General features: G+C 37.5%; 1 protein-coding gene across 3 annotated transcripts in view; it reads right to left on the bottom strand.

Moving 5' to 3' along the window:
* Positions 1 to 254: 254 nt before the first annotated feature.
* LOC117412289 (BMP/retinoic acid-inducible neural-specific protein 3-like) overlaps positions 255 to 21,609 on the bottom strand; it is a 52,293-nt gene continuing 30,938 nt past the window's right edge. For all 3 annotated transcript variants that reach the window (XM_034020527.2, XM_034020544.2, XM_034020535.3), the window contains 3 exons: positions 18,747 to 18,983; positions 6,041 to 6,263; positions 255 to 4,789 (listed from right to left, as the gene is read on the bottom strand). In XM_034020527.2, coding sequence (XP_033876418.2) covers positions 3,673 to 4,789; positions 6,041 to 6,263; positions 18,747 to 18,983 — 1,577 coding nt within the window. In that variant the 3' untranslated portion in view covers positions 255 to 3,672. The remainder of the gene's footprint in view (positions 4,790 to 6,040; positions 6,264 to 18,746; positions 18,984 to 21,609) is intronic.

Genomic DNA, 21,609 nt, shown 5'->3' with positions numbered 1-21,609 from the left:
CTGCAAATACTTAAAATGCAATCATGAAAAATCTGCCTGCACACAACCTTATAGAAACGGCATAAGTAAATTACAACATTCCAGCAACGTTATTAAAGGTTGTCTCAGTGGGTAATAACAGTTTGTATTGTATTTGTAATAATAATACAAACAGTAAAATCCACTAAAGACAGTCCTGTAAATATCGGAACACACGCGTGTATTAAGGTAGGCTTGCAGCACAATACAAAAAAACAACCATGGTTTTAAAAATAATAAAATCAATAAGTATCATCTTTATTAACACATATTATATTTATTGTTCACCCTCAAAACGTGTACATTGCATTGGTCACATTGGTAAGCATGGACAATCGATGAAAAATTAACCAGCAACGAATCAAAACAACCGCATGAAATACTGTTGTTATGTTAATACGAAAAATAAGTTCATACTGTTGGCCCACAACACACTCAAAAATGCTTCAAACTGTTTAAAGATTAACAATAAAATCAAAACATGTACCAGCTTTATCACAAAATCAAAGCAAAAGTAATTTGTTTTTATAACGTGTACGTATTGAAGAACGTTGGAAAAGAAGCAAAATATGAATATTCATTTTAAGACTCAAATGCACGAAATACTGTTAATATATATAAAAAAACACGTACAAATACACTAAAAGGCAACCCTGATATCAGAAAACAAGTTTGTATTTTACTTACTTTCAGCACGCTCAAAAGAAGCTTCACAACTGGTTTTAAAATGAATAACGTCATAAAAATAAAATAATAATAATAATAATAAAAAACTATCTGCATTATGTGTACCTTTTAAAATAAATTAAATTCAGTTTTCTTATCATTCATCCTGAAGCTAAGGGTCTCTTCATCACTGTTGAACAACAAATTGGAACATTCAGTATGACGCGCATTGTATTATTATTCATAACCTGCCGTTTAAAAGAGATCTGGCGTCTATTCACCATATTTCCCAGCAGCCCCGGCGCTTATTAGCGACCAGGTGCGTATTGGAGGCCAGCGAAGTTTTACAGTATTCAAACACCTTGACAGTCTGATAAGAAATATGCATTGATTCGCATGCAGATTGGAAAGACCCACCCAAACACCTCCATCACAAAATGAAATGTCAACCCAAACACCTAGCATAGCACTTAATCGAACCTTACCCTGAATTCTTATCCTGACCTATATAACACTTCCACATTCTAACCCAAGAATGAGCAAATTCATGTTTGAAACACTACAGTAAATATAATCCTTCTCTCACCCCATTGTCATACCCAAATTATAACCCTTACCTAATCCATTTTTTTAAAAGCCCACTTCTGTGTTATGAGAATGATCTCTGTCGACAGAATCTTTTATTGAGGAATGAACCAGGAGCAGGAAGGGACAGGCAGAAGCTACTATGGGTGAACATGCACCATCTTACTTGTGTTTGTGGAATGATATAATGGGGGAAGAGAAAAATATGACATTAAATAAAGAAACCCAAAGGAAAGGAAAGCTAAGGAGTTGTCACTTTTGACAAGTTTCAACACAAAATCCCACTGCTGGTATTCTTGAGGCGTTATAAATCATTGAAAGAAAAACAATCTTTAAAAAATATTTTCTTCTTTTCTCGCAGGACAATCATAACAGTTAACTCAGCATAAAAGACACTCCTTGATTGATGTGCTGTCCTTCAGAGTAGCAGGATTAGTTGAAGGGCACGCAATGATTTATAAATGACACAAAGATAAACAACTTGTAGTTACAAACTCCAGCTGGTGCCCATTTTAGGTATACACGGAGGAGCTGCCCCATGAGTATAGTTGTACAGTGAGAAAACCAAAGCCCTTTACAGAGAACCTTGGGTTTTAGGCAGTACCTAAACTGTTTGACAAGAAGTGGCAATGACACATTATCATCTTCATCACTTTTGAATATTTTCCATTTAAACAGTGATTGACACATTCTTTAGTCATGTGCTGAAAAAGCAAGATTTCTTTTTGGCCTTACCATTACAGCATGATGGAAAATACTGCCCTTTGTGACAATGCAAGACAAAAAGAGTGGCTTGACAGAGTTTAAGATACTCTGATGTGAGGGAAGTATGTAAAAGGCTGCTCTGTTTGTAATTAAGTTGCTGAATATTGTGACCTTGCTTTTCATCACATAGCCCCCAACACAATGGCTTTTCAAGCTTTTATAGGAATTGAAAAAAAGCAAGGTCTAGGTTAAGTAATCCCAGGTTGAACAACAACAATTCTACCTGCTTAGCATGTGATTGACATGCTAACTGCAAATCCTTTAGCAAGCTGAAATTATACAATTGTTTTTGTGTCTGTAAAAATGCCAGGAATATAGCCAGAAGTGATGATCACATACACTTTCTTCACAATTCCAGCTGTGGTGTTCAACTGAGCAGCGCCAAGGGTGTGTTGCTATAGTAACACGTCAAACCTCAGAGAAAAGATTATGTACAAAACAAAAGTCCAAAATCTTGTGAAGAGAAACTTTAAGTAGATACTTCATAATAACACTGTTAATATGAGGTGTGCAGGATTCAGATATGCAAGTGAGAAGAGAAGGGGAAATGGTTGCATTAAAAGGAGGGAGCACCTTGGCAAATCAATTGTTCAGTGCTTCAGGCAGCTCAAAACTTATCTTAAGCTTAAATTGCACTGCCAAATGTGCAATACCTTTTGTTCAGAAATTGAGTTATTGTGTAAGTGTGCTTGGTTGCCAAATATGAACACCTCCACATAAGAAAAAATACAATCTTCACAATAGTTTTTGGCATTTTTACTTTTACAATTTCCACATTTCACTTTTTATTATTTGGAAACAATGCACAATTAGTACATTTAAAAAAAAGTATATAAATTAACAACAAAGACATTGAATGTTATCTTGTCCTTTGTAACCACTGTAAGACACTGTCTTACTTCAAATTAAAGGTTACTTCTGACCTGAATCACAAAAACTTTTCTTTTAGGTGAGTCACAGGTGAACAGGATGGGATTCATGATTTCAACTAAACAAACCATCAAGTAAATGAAGGGGTAACCCTTGATAAGGTGTTCTATTTGTTGATAATTTGGGGCCAAAGTACATTTAAAAACAAAGCAAAACTTTACAATTTACATTCCTTGAACCCACACTCAAAGCAGAGTGTGGAATAGAAGACTGAGGCACAACAATGGGTATTACAGGGTTATATGTACACTAATAACAAAACCTTCATTCTTTGTTTACCTGCAACATAAAGACTACTGAAACACAACATTCAATACAATCAAAATGTTCTGTAAAAAAATCTGTTCTCTTTTCCTTTTTGTCTAACATTCAAAAGAATAATCTTGAAGTAAAAAAAAGAAAAAAAGTTTTGTACTTTTGGACTGACAGGTTTATCCTGCTTCTTCAGAATGAATGCTGTGCTTCATAAACAACATCAAACCAAACTCCCATCTGCTCTTCTGAAATAAAGATTTTTGTTGATGAGCAGTTCGGCAATCTTAACTAATTTCCTTCCACCTATGATGATTAACCTTGAAAAGGAGCATGCATGCTCGAAATTCTGCCTCATTTAAATGTATACAAAACTGAAAATAATTATGTGCCATTGAACATGTACAATAAGACCTTCTCTTTTGGGGCATGACAGACCACCTACAAAGTCCAAAGCTAACTGCACAACTGGGTTAGTTCCTGATCAGATGTGTTTGGCAGTTTGGAGCTAAAGGCCTGGAGAGAGTCTCGGATTCTAACCACCTCAGTAGTGGAGAGCTTGAGCCTATGCCGCAGCAGACAGGAGAAGAGATCCAGGCGCTGTGGGCTATGTGGGGACAGCCTGTTGACCCGCTCTCGCATTTCCAACAGCAGGAGGAGAGCTGAGTCCTGAGATCCCTGAGTGTAGGGATAGTCCAGTTGCATGATCAAATCTCTTATCCCTTCTGGGTCAAAGTGCATGCTATAACCAAATACCTTGATGCTGTTTATCTTCATGTAGCCCATGTCGTCTGCACCATTTCCAAGGTCTAAAGGCTCATAAAAGAGAGTTTCGTTGCTGCTAGGATCATCTGACCTGATCCGGCTCCTCAAGTAGATGTGGACAGTTTCAAAGAAGGACCTCCACTTGGTGCCCATCATTAAGGTCCAGTTGTAACACTGAAGTCCGTCGTCCAATTTAGTTCTTTCCCAGTCTGGAAAATCCTGTTGGTTTACAGGCATGAACCAACTTTCAGAGTGACTTCCCCCAAAGGGGTTTACATAGATTGCAGGCACTGGCTCCAGGGTGCTGTTTCTGGTGGAGCAGATCTGGAAGGAGATACCCATTAGCATGTGGATGAGGTTGGACTTGTTCTTGTTGCTCTTTAAGGTGAGAAGCATGCGCTTGCGCCAGGCCGGGTCAAACCAGCTGCCCAGACGGATATCGTTGCTGATGTAAATGGCGTGCACTTCCATCCTGCTGTCCAGATGCTGCAGGAGATACTTCAACTCTGCATCTGGCATGGCTGAGTCAAAGTTAATGTAGTGATCCAGAGAGTCCGCAACTTTGGGCTTGCAGGCACCATGAAGCAACAGGAAGCCTGGGTTGCAGCTGGCGCAACGGGTGAGATTGTCAGGGGCACAGGAGGAGCAAGCTACTGCATCTGCCACCATGCACGGGACTGTCCCCTGGCAGGCTGTCTGATCAAAAGGGCAGGTACAGCCATGGACCTCTTCAGAAAAGATTCCTGGAGTGCTGTGCTCATTGCAGTATAAGAGAGATTGGGCACGGTTCAGCCAAAAACTCAAAGCTCTGTAGGAAACAAAAAAAACAAAATAAAAGCTTAGTATACACTAAGAATATGTTTTCTCATCACTTTAAAGTTATAAAAGATTAAGTGTAACATTGACTGATTAATATCTTATGAGATATAGATTTCTCTTTTCAACAGTTTGGTTGTTTTTGTTTTTCTCCTAAACATTTCATGCTAGCTGTAGCCATTGATATAAAAACTATTAAGAACCTAGGTGACTTGAAGGCTGTTTTCCTTTCCTGTTTTTGCTTTCTTATGAGAGCTTCAGGATACGGGTAAAATATACATTTATATTCTGTTGGTTTGGCCATTAAAGAGTCAGAGTTGTGTACATAATAAAAGCGTTAAACAACTTTTACACGTTGTGCTGCAGTAGAAACTTGTAATCTACTTGTAAAGTAGTAATTGTAATCAATTCTTAGTCAGAATAAAGACTCAAAGCATTAACCTGCTTAGGAGGAGGAAATCTGCTGCAGCTCCTAGAAGAAAAGGGTTAATGGGGGAGTCTCACTGGTTTCATATGCTGACGAGTTGAAAGTTGGATCATGCTTATTCTAAAAAGCAGAATAAATTGGCTAAAACCAACCCATCAAACCTTTTGATTACACCATGCCAAAAACAACAGCACTTTACTGAGCCATTTCAATCTGAGTGAAAATTTGTCACCACCATTCTGAAGCTTGTACGTTTATCATTAACATGCGACTAATGCATTGTGCTGGAGAGCTCTGCTTTCAACTCAAATAAGTGTCACTTGCTCACACTTGTTTCTTGTCTTTTATATTATTTATAAAATGGCCTGATGTATCTCAGTTGGTAAACTACAGTATGCTGGTTCCTTTCAAATAACATTCAAGGCCAACACTGGTTTTGACTTTAAAATACAGGAACATATTGTGTATTGATTTGTGTTATAACAAAATTGCTTTTGCCCGGGGGCAGTTTACACCATTGGAGAGAAGCATGTATTGATGGCACCTTAACATACAACAAATGCAACAAACAAAAAAATCCTTATGATAGTTTCCATCATGTTAAATAAAAAGCAGCCTTTTCTGTCTGCTACAAACGAAAAACATTTAAAACAAGGAGTAGGGGTCAAGGAATTAATTATCAGCAAAATGTTTACAAATAAATAGTTTCCTCTGTCTAGAGTCCCATCCCCCAAAAGTCTAATTTTAACTACACCAGTACTAAAGCAAAATACAAATTAAAACCTGTTTAAAACAAAGGTGCCAGATACTGTTTACCTTTCCCTGGGGAGGCTAATCTTTGGCTGTTTTGGGCAGCGTTTGCTCAACGTGAAAAGTTTGCGGACAATCTTTTGCGCTTTCCAAAGAAGCAGCCTGCTGCCGGCTTCCAGTTGTCCATAACGTCGCTGGAGATTGGTATCTGCCATCCAGAACTGGAATATGACTGATGTATTCAAAAAGCGATCAGTCGGGAGTCTCTTCAGAAAAACCTTGTATTCATCTGAGGAAAAAATATAATCATGTTTGGACATAATCAAGCAAATAGCATATGTTCTGGGCAGCTAAGTTCTGGGGGGGGGGGGGGGGGGGGGGGATCTGGGAATACCTGGTGCTGTGTTAGCAATTACAAGATTCAGTTCAAGAGAAAACATGCACTGCCCAGCTTTTTTTGATATTACAAGTCATCCTTAAGGGTGTACTGAACATTTTGATTTCACAATCCCTTTCAAGCAAAAAGAGAAATCATGTCCATTTGCACTGTAAAGTATTATTTTTTTGTATATGACAGGAATAGCCCAGTTGAGGTGGAAGATAAATGGCACATTTGCCTCAGGTTTGATTTTCAAAACTACTGTAGTAAGTGTCATTCTTTGTGTAAATTAGTATTTCCAATTGCCTTTATCATAACATTGAGGAGAAACAGATGTATTTTCAAATTCAAAATGCAGACAGGATTTAAATGATAGCTTTGTGTTTGGTTTAAAGGCAAGCCATGTACTGAACCATACTGGGTATTCCAACTGCGTTGTGGTCCTTGTTAAATTCAAAGCCTGACTAAATTTGGTGGTTATACAAGATGACTTAGCACTGGATAAAGCAATTAAACAGAACACTCTGACCGATTATGGGTGTTCCTAACTTGTGGGACCAGATTGTCTCTCACATAATTTCAATTCACTATTGAATTTATTTTTAAAATCCTGTTCTTTGTATAAGGCTGTAAGGGTCAACAGCTACAGTATATGAATGACAGAGTACAATAACCCAGGATAGAAATGCATACAATTAAGTCAGATACCATTACTGCCTGTAATTCGGTACCTGCCATGTTGTACTGAATGGTATCCATGGAAATATACAGCCAGCTTGCCAGAAATACACTTGTTAAATAGCAGTGGTGATCCCAGGGATCAGTGAGCTTACTCCCACTGATATTATAGGTTAATTATCATTGAGTCACATTGTGCCATTCTGTGCACAATAAGACTCAAAGCCAACACCTCTAGGCTCAGATCTGAGTCTAATTGTAAGATTGTGAATAAATCTGGAACTTTTCATGATGTGGTCAATGCACTCTTCCACTGGATGCATGGCAAAATCACCTGCTCATTAGAGCTGTTTGCTGTTGTTTGTGGGACTGATGTCGCCTCTATGGAAAAATATAGACAGATGTCATGCATCATTTTAGATTAATGGCAAGGTACTTCAGATCATTGGTTTACTGTATGTATTTGTATAATAATATATGAACTGTATCAGGTTTGTATTTTGTAGTATCTCACCAGGTCTAATATCCTAAATACAAATAAAATGGTATTCTATAATACTGACCTGAGAAACCTTACCCTTAAAAACAGTAGTGTAGTATTTTGTATGCAACATACCTATAATAGTTTTGCAGTACTGTTGCATTGACTGCATTAAAAAAGTTACTGTGTTCATACTATTAAGTGTCAAAACTCAAAACTGCAATATATTAAAAGGGTATTTACATGTGGACCATAATATGTTTGTGTTATTTAAATAATCCACTGAGGCTTCCATTTGTAATCATAAATCTTTGAGTGATAGGAGTAGAATGGCCTGATATATATCTTTTTTATTCAGTTCACATAAATATAAGGAAGTGACACCTCCTTAAAGTACATATTTTGTTATACAAAATACAGTAAATATGCACATATTTCAGATCATAGTTTGTTATTAAATGTAATCTATGAAGCAATGTTAGCACAGAAATTGACAGAGCTAGATTAATTACAGCAACTGCACAAACACCTCATACCTAAACTGTTAATTTAATTTAAATATCAACTCTCTGCCTTTGTAATGATTAATAACTGTTAAAAATAGGCCAAGTTCCATAATTCATATCATTTAAAACAACAGTGTATGGTAATATCCCCTGAATCAAAGAAGAATTTTTGCTGACTATACTAAAATAAATGCCTACTCAGGTTGGGAGATATCTGCGTCCTGATTGGCTGATAGGCATTCCAAGCCATTGAATTATTACAGTACAACCAATGGGTAAAGACTTTTTACAAACAGATATTATTGCGCCGAGTGTTTAAGAACGTTTAAAAAAAAACTGAATTGGCCGCCATTTTTCCCCCCAATAAAAACAAAATAATACAAGTCAGACTTCCTCCATGTAAATTTTAACTTGTTTGGTGACTCCAGTGTCCACACATTCCTGGAGGATTTAGACCGCAACAGTTCGGTAACGGAACCAACAGTAATAATTTAAAAAAAAGGTCAGGAAAAAAATGAAACTGTGAGTACTACAAGACACCTCTCTCTCAGTAATCCATCTAATGAACACATATTAAGAAATAGAAAAATAATAGAATTCATCATAAATCATTTTTCAAATGAACTCAATCTGAATTTAAAAGGAAATCGTATCTGTATATTTATTAATGATTACACTGTGATAGCTATTAAAATGTGTTCACATTTTAATAGGGTTTATGTCACCTCGATCAATCATTTTAAAATGTGCCAAAAACGACCATATGTGGTTGTTTTCTGCATTCATAACTAAGGTAGCAGAGATTCTTATATGAGCTCTGCTTGGCTATAAACATTGCATAGACTGTAGTTAGCCCCTCAGAACCATACCTCATGCAATAAAGGACAAGAAATGGCAGTTTTATAATACCGTTAATGTTCAACATGATACACAGGTAAGCCCCTTTCTCACAGCACAAAAAGTACAACATGAGTATAATGTACATGTAGTATCTCATTTTGTAACAGTATTTTAGCAGGATCTTTTAGCCTTGAACGACAAGAAATGTATTGCAGATTAATACAGGATTTACACCATAAAGCAAATTAATTATTGACTCATATGTAAAGCAAACTGCAAGCCATACAATGTTGAACTTCGCCTGGACATTGGTCTGGAGTAATCTTTTATGCAGCTTGCAAGCCATTGATGGCTTTTAAGTAGATCTAAAATTACAGTAAATCTGAAAATATTTTTTCAGGTAAAGCTTATTTTTAGTATTAAATTGTGTTACTGAAAACGGCCCGGCTTTTCAACATGTTGCCATAAAAAAATGGTTAAAGGGGATCATTCAATTTTAATTCATCTTTAGGAATTTGACAGAAGCAGGTTTGTTTTGCAATTGCAATTTTAGATGCTCTTATGACACTGTTTCCCGAGTGGTGCCGTACAAGTTAGTTTACAGTTGATTCAGTTAACAAAACCCACAGTCATAAAGGGTATCTAATGGCAGATAATCAGTGGTTCTGATAATGAGGCACGGCATAAATGTAACAGAGTGGACTTGAATGCTAAATTGGAAGAAAAAAAATACAATTGGAGATGAGTTTTAAAATTTCAGATATGGTGGAAGGCAATTAAAGTGTTTATGAAGGATTGCTGCCCATTTGGGAAATTGTTTGTCCAACAGTCCACCACCCAAAGCTGATGAGTGAGGGTATGTGTTAGCTATCCGTTAATTTCACTGCTGGCTGTGTTTCAAAGTCTGTACATCACATTCTTTACAAGTTCAAAGTGAATTGGCTGCAAGTGGGACTGGGGTTTCCATTTCAACCATAGGTCGAGTACTGCATGGTGAAGGATTCAATGGTCGCAGGCCAAGGAAAAAGCCACTCTTAGGAAAATGTCACAAGGACAATAATTTAAAGTTTGCAAAATGGCATTTCAGTGATGGTTATGAGTTCTGGTCAAAGGTTTTGTGGAGTTATGAAACAAAAATCGAGCTATTTGGTCACGCTGATACAAAACTTGGTTTAAAGCGCAACTGGACGTTCCAACACAACAACGATCCAAAGCACACATCAAAATCTACTTCAGAATGGTTAAAGAAGAATAAAATCAATGTTCTGGAATGGCCTGGTCAAAGTCCCGATCTAAATGTGATTGGGAATCTTTGGTATGAGTCGAAGAAGGCTGTGCACAAGAGAAGTCCTCTTAATTTGAATGAACTAGAACAATTTTGCATTGAAGAATGGTCAAAAATCACTAAAGAATCATGCCAAAAACTCATTGACAAATATCCTAATCGTTTAAAAGAGGTTATTATTGCTAAAGGTGCCTCAGCTAGCTATTCATTTAATTTTCCTTGTCAGGGTATGAATATTTTTTAATTAGCATTTTTGGAGTTTAGCAAAAAAATTGCTGAAATAAATAATTGTAGACATCTATTTCTTGTAATTTTTTTTCCTCATCATAAGCTACAAAAGATTTTTGTTTTCGAGGAATTTCTAGAAATTATAAATTTCCATTGGGGTATATCAACTTTTGACTACAACTATATATTCTTGGTGTAAAATATATTCCCTTTGTGAACTGTTTGCTGCAACCTCCTGAATTACTCTGAACGTCCATTTGGTTGCCATTAGTAAGAGAAAATATTGTTTTTGTGCTTTCACATTTCTGGCTTCTGGCCATCAAAAACTAAACCTGATCTCTAAAAAAAAACTAAAACATCTTTTCCAGTTTCATCAACTTTGTTCCTCTCTCCCCTCCTGACCCTCCTCTGACACACACATTATACAAGCAGCCATAACCCTGTGAACTGCGTGCCAGTGATTAGAAATAAGAAAAACAAATAAACAAATACAACAGCATTTGTGGATTTTGAATTACCCAAGGAAAATTTCAGTTCTCCCTGATCTTCAACACATACAGTAAGTACAGTATATATGGTACAACGGTATGTTGTGTTGGGTTTCCAAATTCTTGTTTGGAAAATTTAGCAACTTGTAGCAACTTTCATTTGCATTTTGTAGCTGGACTGAATACCTTAGTATTTGTACTTTGAACAAAAAAGCTTCCACTCATGCAGTGAAATCTATAACCGTTCGACAATACATGTTGTTATATTGAAGGCTTTATTCTTTTTGAATTTGGTTGCTAGTTTTCCACTTTCACACCTGTGAAACAGTGCTCACAGTTTAGATAAGTTGGTATGAAAAATATTTTAAAGATGTCAGTCTCATAGTTATCACCCGCTGTCTATCAATTTCCTACAAAGTGGAGGCTTATATGCCTATTTTCTCGGCTATAGGGGATTCATTTTTTTTTTCTCTGGGGTATCATTCAGCTTAAAGCCAGCAGTCATTTTAGGCAAACAGCTGCCTAGTCTATGAGGGTTTTGAATCCACTTAAAGAATTCTGTATTTTCCTCAAGAAAGGAGTGGGTTGTTTTTGTATGAGCTCCATGTCTCTATGTGGAATCCGGGAAGCTTACTGCCAGTAAGAATGCTCACAGTTAATTTATGGTTGCCTGTGATAGAAAGCGAATTAATCCTAGTCAACAATCTCCCTCCCAACCTGTGAGGGCGCTGTATAACAGGAACAGTGTGCCCCGGACTGGGTGGTTTGGCAGTTCATTCCAGGGTCAGTCGGAAGCCGGGCCATCCAGGAAGGGGGCGGAGTCACGATACCGGAAGTCATCGCCTTAATACGGTAGACGATGTGTCAGTCATGTACTGGAGGATATGTGATTCCACTCGCTATCGAAGGGGGCGTGACTATGGGTATTTCAGGGGATGTGACGAAGCGATCTGTTCCTTTGTTATGTTTTTACAAAAGGACCAGGAAGGAGTAAAAGCGAACTGTGAGTTTATGTGCTGTATTATGTCTTATAATTGCTACTTGTTTGTTATTGTTAGATGGCTAATCACCGGGAGCTGTCGCTACGAGGCCAGCTCTAGACCCGGACAACACTTCACCACCGTTCACCATTCACTGTACTTCACCACGTACACTAATAAGCACTCACTCTGGACTTGTGACCGTGTTTGTGTTTCGTGTATTATTCATGTTGTTTGTTTATTATTTCGGGACTGTACCCCTTGGTATTACCTGAGCTGTTTCATTGAACTTTCACTATCTTGTGTGTGTTATTCCTGTCTTGTGTGTGTGTGTTTTCACTGCACCATCTACACCTGCACAGTGCAATGTACCTGTTCACATCTGGACGAAGTTTAAATTTAGAAAAACTGTCATGAACGCTTACTTAGAGGCCATTTTATAAGCTACATGCATCCATGGTCCAAGCTATTTTTTATAGCGCTTGTTTAAGATAAAGGGCAACAGGTTGGAGGTTATTTAGAAAGCTGCACTGCAGTGGTAGAGCAATTTAAACTGACCAGAAGTCTATTTCAAACTATTCAGAGGCAGTGACAATTTGATAGAAGTCTGCACATCTTTTCAGTCCAGGACTGGGTCCCCACAGATTGCAATAAGGATGCATATATTACAGTTATTCAGTCAAGCGAAACATTTAAACAAATGACTAAAACATGAGTTTTTAAAACAAATAGTTTATAGCAATTTAGTCATCTGCCTAAAAGTTGCAGCCATTTGGTCAAAAACAAATGTTCTGGAAAAGTCTAAATAATTGTGACTGATACATGACTAGAGTAAATGTTCATCACAGAATCACTCAATACTTTGTTCAAAACCTATAATCAAGGTTAGTGACTATACAATTGCTGTCAGCATTACAGAAGGCAACCCAGAGGAGAGTCAGAAGGGAGGCAGGCCACACATTAGTATCTCCTAAGGGATCCACATAAATGAATAAACTGGGGTTTGCAAACCAGTGCAGTAGAGCCAATTATAGCTACAGGCAGTAAAGTATTATGCCTTCAGGGGTTATAGACTTGGTATTGCACTACCACCGGTTTGCAACACCACAAAGCTATTTTGATAATGCATGTTAATTACAATGGACACAACAGTTATTCACATCACTGCTTTCTATATGGTAAATACAAAGCAGTGATATTGAATTTACCAGCTAAGTCAATGTTATAAAGATCACTCCCAGCAGAGAAAAGAACAACATGAACAACGACTCTCATCAAAGTGATTTGGAAATGGTCTACCATGTACAAACCAGTTGTGCTTTTAACTGTGTCATGTCTTATTTTCCATTTAACAATGACAGTCACTCCACTTCACCTGTAAGGCAGAGATAATATTCAGATAATACCTTGTGTGAAGCACCCTATGGCAAAGTAGTGGCAATTATATTTGATGCCTCAGTGACAGTAAAGAAATGCTTTCATCAAATCATGAATCTCTGCACTCGCAGTAGGTTGTCAACCATTTTATGTTCTAAAAAACATTAACAGCCATGGGCTATGAAAAGAGTGGCTTAGCAATTTGAGACAATTTCTGGACTGAATTAGTAATTAAGTGGCTTTTCAGGATTTATTTTGTAGGTTTGGTATAAAAAACTAAAGCAATTAATCAACCAAACAAACAAGTAACACTAAACACTGAGAAAAGATAATGATTTATATTATAATAATAAACATGTTTGAGAACTTCCCCCTCACCACCACCCACACACTACAACTGAGCAGTTTGTGTAACAAAGGCCAAGAAAGTAACCTAATGTGCTACTGGCCCATTACAGCGAATACTACAGCTTGAACTATAAAGTAGAAGGTTAAGAGGTTGTCCTTCCTAAAAGGTAGATTATACAAGAAGGGTCAAGTCGCCATCCACTGTGTCGTTGTCCCTTTTAATGGGCACCTTGTGTAATAAAGTCTACAATCCTAATTAGCAGTATGAGCTGTACAGTAAAAAAGTGCCTCATTGCTGTTCCAGTTCCTGTCAGGGCAGGGAAGCTTCGAATAGAAAGATAACACTATGTAACACAATTTTTGTTCCTGGGTAGTACAGTGCCTTGCGAAAGTATTCGGCCCCCTTGAACTTTGCGACCTTTTGCCACATTTCAGGCTTCAAACATAAAGATATGAAACTGTAATTTTTTGTGAAGAATCAACAACAAGTGGGACTGCAAATTGTTTTAGGACTGGTATCATTACTTGTAAATACTGTAGGCTTTTGTAATGTATTCATAGATTGTTTGTATTACATTTTTAGGAAAAACAACTAAAACGGCAGTAAATGACAGCAGTGCATAACACCATGTAACAAATGTTTTATTTTTTTTTGTTCCTGGGTAGTAAGTGTTATTTCCTAATTGCTTATGCCTCAAAAGTATAGAAAATGGCTATTATTCCCCACAAACTTTGCTTTTGTGACCAGGACAGTGATATTTTGAAATTTACCTATTTCCAATGAGAAAACGCTCGAATTTGTGTCTTTTCGTTCACATAAAGTCAGAAAAAACAACATATGAATCCAAATTAACATGTATTTGTACTAAAGTAATACAAAAATGACTACAAAAGATTTAGAAGTGAGTAGTTTTTCGAGATTTACGATTATACTGTAAATCACTTTCACGAATCAGCCCCCAAATGTAGTCTCCCATCATGTTTCTCGTTATACTGTCCTTGGTAGCGGCGTTCAAAGTCCAGTATATCCTGGTGGAAGCGCTCGCCTTGCTCCTCCGAGTACGCTCCCATGTTCTCCTTGAATTTATCAAGATGAGCATCAAGGATATGGACTTTGAGGGACATCCTACAGCCCATTGTGCCGTAGTTCTTCACCAGAGTCTCAACCAGCTCCACATAGTTTTCGGCCTTGTGATTGCCCAGGAAGCCCCGAACCACTGCGACAAAGCTGTTCCAAGCCGCTTTCTCCTTACTAGTGAGCTTCTTGGGGAATTCATTGCACTCCAGGATCTTCTTTATCTGTGGTCCGACGAAGACACCGGCTTTGACCTTTGCCTCAGACTGCTTAGGGAAGAAGTCTTGAAGGTACTTGAAGGCTGCCGACTCCTTATCTAGAGCTCTGACAAATTGTTTCATAAGGCCCAATTTGATGTGCAGTGGTGGCATCAGCACCTTCCGGGGGTCCACCAGTGGCTCCCACTTGACGTTGTTCCTCCCCACAGAGAACTCGGTCCGCTGTGGCCAGTCCCGCCTGTGGTAGTGCGCCTTGGTGTCCCTGCTGTCCCAAAGGCAAAGATAGCAGGGAAACTTGGTAAAACCGCCTTGGAGACCCATCAGGAATGCCACCATTTTGAAGTCTCCTATGACCTCCCAGCCGTACTCATCATACTTCAAGTTGTCCAGCAAGGTCTTGATGCTGTTGTAATCCTCTTTGAGGTGCACCGAGTGAGCCAGGGGAAGAGACGGGTACTTGTTACCATTATGGAGCAGCTATTTATATTCTTGGAAAGTTCTAGAAAGTTCTAGAAGTTACTCCAAGTTTATTCAGCACTGAATCTATCTGGAATGTTCTGGAAAATAGGTAAATTTCAAAATATCACTGTCCTGGTCACAAAAGCAAAGTTTGTGGGGAATAATAGCCATTTTCTATACTTTTGAGGCATAAGCAATTAGGAAATAACACTTACTACCCAGGAACCAAAAAAAAAAATAATAATTGGTTACACGGTGTAATCAGCACACAGATAATTGTATTACTCCTAAACCTCCTAGCGGTTATCAACCCCTAACTGTGTGGTCGGGTTCATAAACCACCAACATAATCAGGGTTCACATGTTAAAAGAAACGTTGTTTCTGGGCCAAAATTGTAAATGTACCTGTTTATGTTGAATGTGGGATGTTGTATGCTGGTTTGTCTAGTCACTGTATTGTACAAGCAATTGTAAAAGTCTTAAGTTAGCAGACAATTTGTTCAAAGTATGAGGTGCTTTAAAAGCAAAATTGAGTTTAGTGTTCAGTGGGGGTGACTGTGGTGTAACTGTTGACAGAACTCCCAAAGATGGATGGTGGGTCGCTCATTAGAGGATGCTGAGCCTTCCTGAGGTTCCCATTGTAACAGGCACTGCCTAACAGCTGCTGTTTTGTATAGTTGAATGTATTTGTGGTATTCTTCTTTCACACTAAACTTTAAGTGCCAAGAGTACCAACAACATTCATATTATTCATGTTGCTCATAAGCTGTTTGACTCAAAACAGGATCAAGTGGGAGATGCGGTCTCTAGATGTTAAAAACTATTTCACCCCAAAGAAGTGATCTCAGCAGACTCCTGTCAGACTGGAACATATTGGGGAGCAGCTCATTCTTTGTTGGTTGGAGGTTTGGGGATGACCACGTAATGAACCGAAGCAAAAAACATTAAAAAGACCCAAGGAAAAAACATTGGGAAGGCATCCTTCGGATTAATTTACTGACATTGTTAAAGCAAAACAAAACAGCATGACCTTTTTAAAGTCATGTAGTCACTTAATGATGCAACCATAAAACACATAACCAATGAGCAACAACATTCTAGTACTGCCAATATGTTGTAGGGAGAGCTTGTGTCTTGGCCTTAATATATTGAGTTAACTGCTAAATATGGCCACCATTCATCTTAAGGATCACTTCGAGCCATGGACTAGCATTATAAACAACAGAAAAACTATCCACAGGGATAGTCAACAGCTCCTGATGGATGACATCCTTCATTTTAGCCAGTGCTGTTAGAACAGAGCAGTGCAGAAGTGGTGGCCAGAAGAATTTGATTTTTTATAAACACCCTTAAAGCAGTTATAAGGCAGTATTTTAGTGTTGTACTTGCATCCTAACAATTTATTAGAATTAGAATAAGATAGCAAGTACAAAATTAATGCATTTACCATAACATAAAACAATATTTAAAAGTGTGTGGGGGGATTCTGACTCTTCACTATGAACTACCAGAACAGAAAGTAAAAGAAACAATAAAGGATTAAAGGAACCCAACCAGACACCATGCGCCATTTATTTATTTATTCTGGCTGCAATATATAAGCAGAAAACCTTTCTCTTGCTGCCATGCCATTTTTCTATGCAGGGCATACAATCTATGTGCTTTCTTCTTCTTAGGTAAAATACATACAGTTTCGCTCCTGACTCTACTTAACACTGCACATAAGCCCGTTGAATGAATCTACAGACCATCATTACTTTCAACAACATTTGTCATTCGGATTTGATATTGTTATTTCAACAGGTGAAGCCAATACAGGCAACAATATGTTTTCTCTGCAGCTTATCCAACACGTCCTTCCATTATAGAAATATAAACCTTTAGAAATATTTATTTGCACAAAATGCAAAAGAAAGAGAGATTAAAACATACTTCATGCATATACTTATTTTTAAAGAGTGCTTTTACAAGTTCTGTTTTAAGTAATGTGTTATAAATAGTTTCATCAATATTGCTTATATGACCTGAGCTTTCAGTGTTATTTACATCCTAAAGGTGACATCCACTATTTTGTTCTGTTTCAGAAAAACCTAATCTTCATCTTGCATGCATAATGGTTTGTGAAAGGATAATTAAATTCTGGATATGGAAGAAAGCCAGTGTCTGAAGTAAAAGAGTTGCAACATACAGCGTTTTGGGAAGAGGTATTTATTTGAAAGGTGGAGGGAAAGGATTAAAACAAAAAAAAAATGTTATGGAGAAAGCAGTTGTAACAGAATGGGGATACTCACAGGGAGAGGGACTGTCTTAGCTGGCAGCTATTGTTTCTAAGAACACTTTAAAAGGTATTTATAGGTACTGTCAGAGATGGTCCTGTAGCAAATCTGTTATTCCTTTCAGGCCTCACCAAGACTTTGACAAAATGATAACATGTATTACTTGGCTAAATACAATCTTCAGCTGTGCTCCACTCTTGCCATAACATCCCTCAAGAGCAAATCACATTGCCTGCTATGGAGAGATATACATTCTGATGAGACAAACTGTTGAGCCAGGTTCACACCTGAGCGATCAGTTGCGCAACCCAATTGCTCCCGAAATTGCGCAACTCAGTTGCGAGCAATTGCTGTGTCCACATCTGAGCAATTACTTGTGCAACAAGGGTCCTGCGTCTACAAGTTTAATTTTTTTATGATAACTGAGGTGACAGTTTTTTTTTTTTTTCAAGTTTAGAATTGTATTTATTTTTTGACAACTGAGGTGACACTTCTTTTGGTCAGGTCGTAATGTGTCCAGTAATTGACGAGGAAGAGTTGGCTGTTATTACTTTTTCAACTGTTGTTATTTTAAATGAGATATTCCCTAAAGAAAAAACAAAGCCACGTAAAAGCTGGACGAAACCATTTAATTTTAAAAATTGGAGCTTCTTTATGACAGGATATGCAAGCCGATTGTAAGAACCAATCAGAGTTTGCGAATTGCCACGTGATCGCCTATGTCTACAGAAGTCGCTCAGACGGTTGCTTGGAAAGTAGAGCCCAGCTCTACTTCAAGCAACTGGTTGCAGGGATGTCCACATATAAGCGACTTGGTTGCATGCAAATAAGTTGCGCATCTGATCGCTCAGGTGTGGACCCAGCTTTATATTTAAAGGTATTTGGGGACCTTTTCATAATAGCACCATCCTTATTAGTGGCTTGTGGATGAGGGCTGTGTTTATCCACCCCATCAGATCTCTAAGAAGCAATGAAAATTATCCACAGCTATGTTTAACCCTGTAACATATCAAATATTTTGGACAAAAGTGTACTCTCACCAAAGAACTACATAAAGAGGGAGGGTCAACTGGAGGCATCTAGAATAGACAAATGGATGACAGTCTGGACAATCCAAAGCTGCTTCATAAAAACATACAACAGTAGGTTCTTACCGGATTCTTCAAAGTCTGCATTAAAGCTGGCCCAGGCTTTTTTGCTTTTGCGCAGGTTGTCCTCCATAACGTTGATATCCGTGGAAGGGCAGTTACACTCCGGGAACTTGCCACTGCACTGGCACCAGCAGTCATTGTTTCGACAGAGGAGCTCACCCTCTGAATTGCAGGCCACATAACTGAGGGCCGCCTCCACAAAACGGTTCTGAAGAAACTCTGGGAGGATGTCCTGGAGGCCTAAGATTAAAATGAGGAGAAAAAAAAAAAACATCCTGGGAAATCCTTTCTCTGAACTGTTCAGGGTCTTATGAATTGTTAGTAAGGCAGTGTACCCGCCTACCAGGATTTTAAGTGAGGAGGTAGCTGCTCCTGAAAGTCAACCCATAATTTTTTTTTTAAAGTCAACTATACAGTTATTATGGAAGGATTATGTGTTTATTTGATCCCTTGAAAACAGATTGTCCCTCTAATATGGAATTGTATGGTATTTCATACACTCTTTATAATTGTATTATGTGAATGATTTTAAATTTACATTTTTATAGTTCTGTATTACTGTAGACAGTAGTCTACTGCTGTTTTTACAGGGGAGCAAATATTTTAAATGAATAAATTCCTCTTTTGTAAAAATCAATTTTAAACAGGGGGAAAATGCACTTCAGTTTGTCTATAGCTATTTTATAAGGAGCAAGGCTGGGTTTAAGTCATGTTTCCTGAAAGAAAAAATCTGCAGTGGTTCTGCTGTTTCCAGCTGCCTAGCCCCAGTGATATTTACCTTCTGGCTAAGGATCACTGACAGGAACACATGATACAATTACCTGCATCTCTTTCTACTCAGTTCAGTGGAACCCTAACATAAGCCTAACATATTATGCTGCAATTACCATCTGAAACAAAAAAACATACACACACACACACACATAAGAACAAGGAAAAACAATCCTGCTTGTTAAGTGGGTCAGTGCTTTGAACCACAATGCCTGAGAGTGACAAATCCTGCATTATAAGTTGATGTCTAAGGCACATTTAATAGAGAATGATAGGACTGAGGATCTCAGCTGAGTTTTTTAATGTTATTTAAGGTATATAATTTAAGTACATGTTACCACTTTATGGTTATTTTTTGAGTTATAGAAATAGTAGAACTCACTTTCTACAGTACATTGATCTCCAGATCCATTGGCATTAGTAAATAATATAAAAAAATGACTCTGAACCTGAGTTATAGAATGTAGGCTAGATGATTGTTTGAATTTATATCAATACTTCATCTGTTAAAGAGGAATTCATGGCTACTAACAATGGGCTCCTTAATAGCATCAATCAGAAAATGTGGAATTTATTTTTTGGGACAAATCTGGTGAATTACAAGGGTGCACGCTTCATAGAGTGCATATAAATATACCTACTCTAATCCTTTAGGTGATGACAGTGTCAAGTCAGTTGACTATTTTAATGTAAAACAGAGGTAAATCAACAGAAGTGGGGCATTGTGACAGAAATAGAATGATCTTTGGTGGTAAATCTCCCTCCTGACCTGTGAGGGCGCTAAGTAACAGGAACAGTGTACCCTGGACTGTTTGGCCTGACAGTTCATTCCCAGGGTTAAAAGGAAGTTGGTCATCTAGAAAGGGGGCGGAGCTTCGGTGCACTAATTCATCGACCAGGAGGGGAAACAATGTAGCAGTTGCGGATTGGAGGAACGGCTGCAATTGCTTACCAAGGGGTCATGTGTGGCAGTACAAGAAGGGGATGAAGCAACACAATCTGTTCCTTCGTTTTGGTTAAGGAATTGACCACAAAGGACTGGTGACCGTGTTTGTTTATTGTTCGTGTACTATTGACTGTGTTTATTATTTGGGACTGCAACCCATTTATTTATTCCAGTGCATTACACATTGTTGTGTATTGCCTGGAATTATTGTTTGGTCACCAGACCAGGATTATAATTAAAACACTTTTCTGAATGGATTACAATTGTCTCTCTCCTGATTACGCACTGCATCACTCCTGCACCTGTACACTGCAAGCCACTTTGCCACAGACAAATATACTGTAACTAAATGCAGCTATAATGGAAAGAAGTTTTGGAGATATTTTTTTTCCCTCTCTTGCCTCTTACCTTTGATATTAAACAGCATATTAAGCTGCTGGCATTCCAGCATTCATGTGACACATTTTAAAAATAAAAATAGAATTCTGAATGTTCTTCCAGCTGACACAAATCCCTTTACTGTCATGTAAAACAGTAAAGAGATTTGTAAAGGAATATTTTAACACAATATCGCATTACCATCTAAATTAAATATACAGCATGTTATGGAATAAAATCACAGAGTCCTTAAAACAAACTGTAGCTTTTTCAAATATGTTCTGCAGTGAAAAAAGACTATTAAGAAGCAACAAGGTGCACTTATCTTAAAAATGTGATACTAATTATATTGTGCATTTTTACTTGCTTACTTTTAGTTAATTTCAATTTATATTTACCAAAAAGAGAATACAATCTTACTAAAACACTGATAATGATAGCCATTTTATTTTATACAGTTTTTTTTTTTTAAGTTCATTCCAGTTAATTATTTTAGCTATTGAAATGCTTTCTTGATTTAAAAAAAAAAAATGTATTTCACCATAAAGACTTCAAGTTCACCAGGGCAACAAATGGGGATTTTTTATTTTTTTATTTTTTTTATTTTTTCTGAAGAGCTGCTGTATAAATTTAATGGGGCCCTTGATTTAATTAGTCCATCCATGTTAAATGATACAGTGAATGAAAATCAGAACATGATTATATATATATATATATATATAATTAGGTCTAGTCTAGAACAGCCATGATATCTCAACATCAGCAGTTTGT

Source organism: Acipenser ruthenus, chromosome 10 (assembly GCF_902713425.1).
Source record: "Acipenser ruthenus chromosome 10, fAciRut3.2 maternal haplotype, whole genome shotgun sequence".
NCBI lineage: Eukaryota > Metazoa > Chordata > Actinopteri > Acipenseriformes > Acipenseridae > Acipenser > Acipenser ruthenus.
This window is presented reverse-complemented; position numbering and strand designations above follow the sequence as displayed.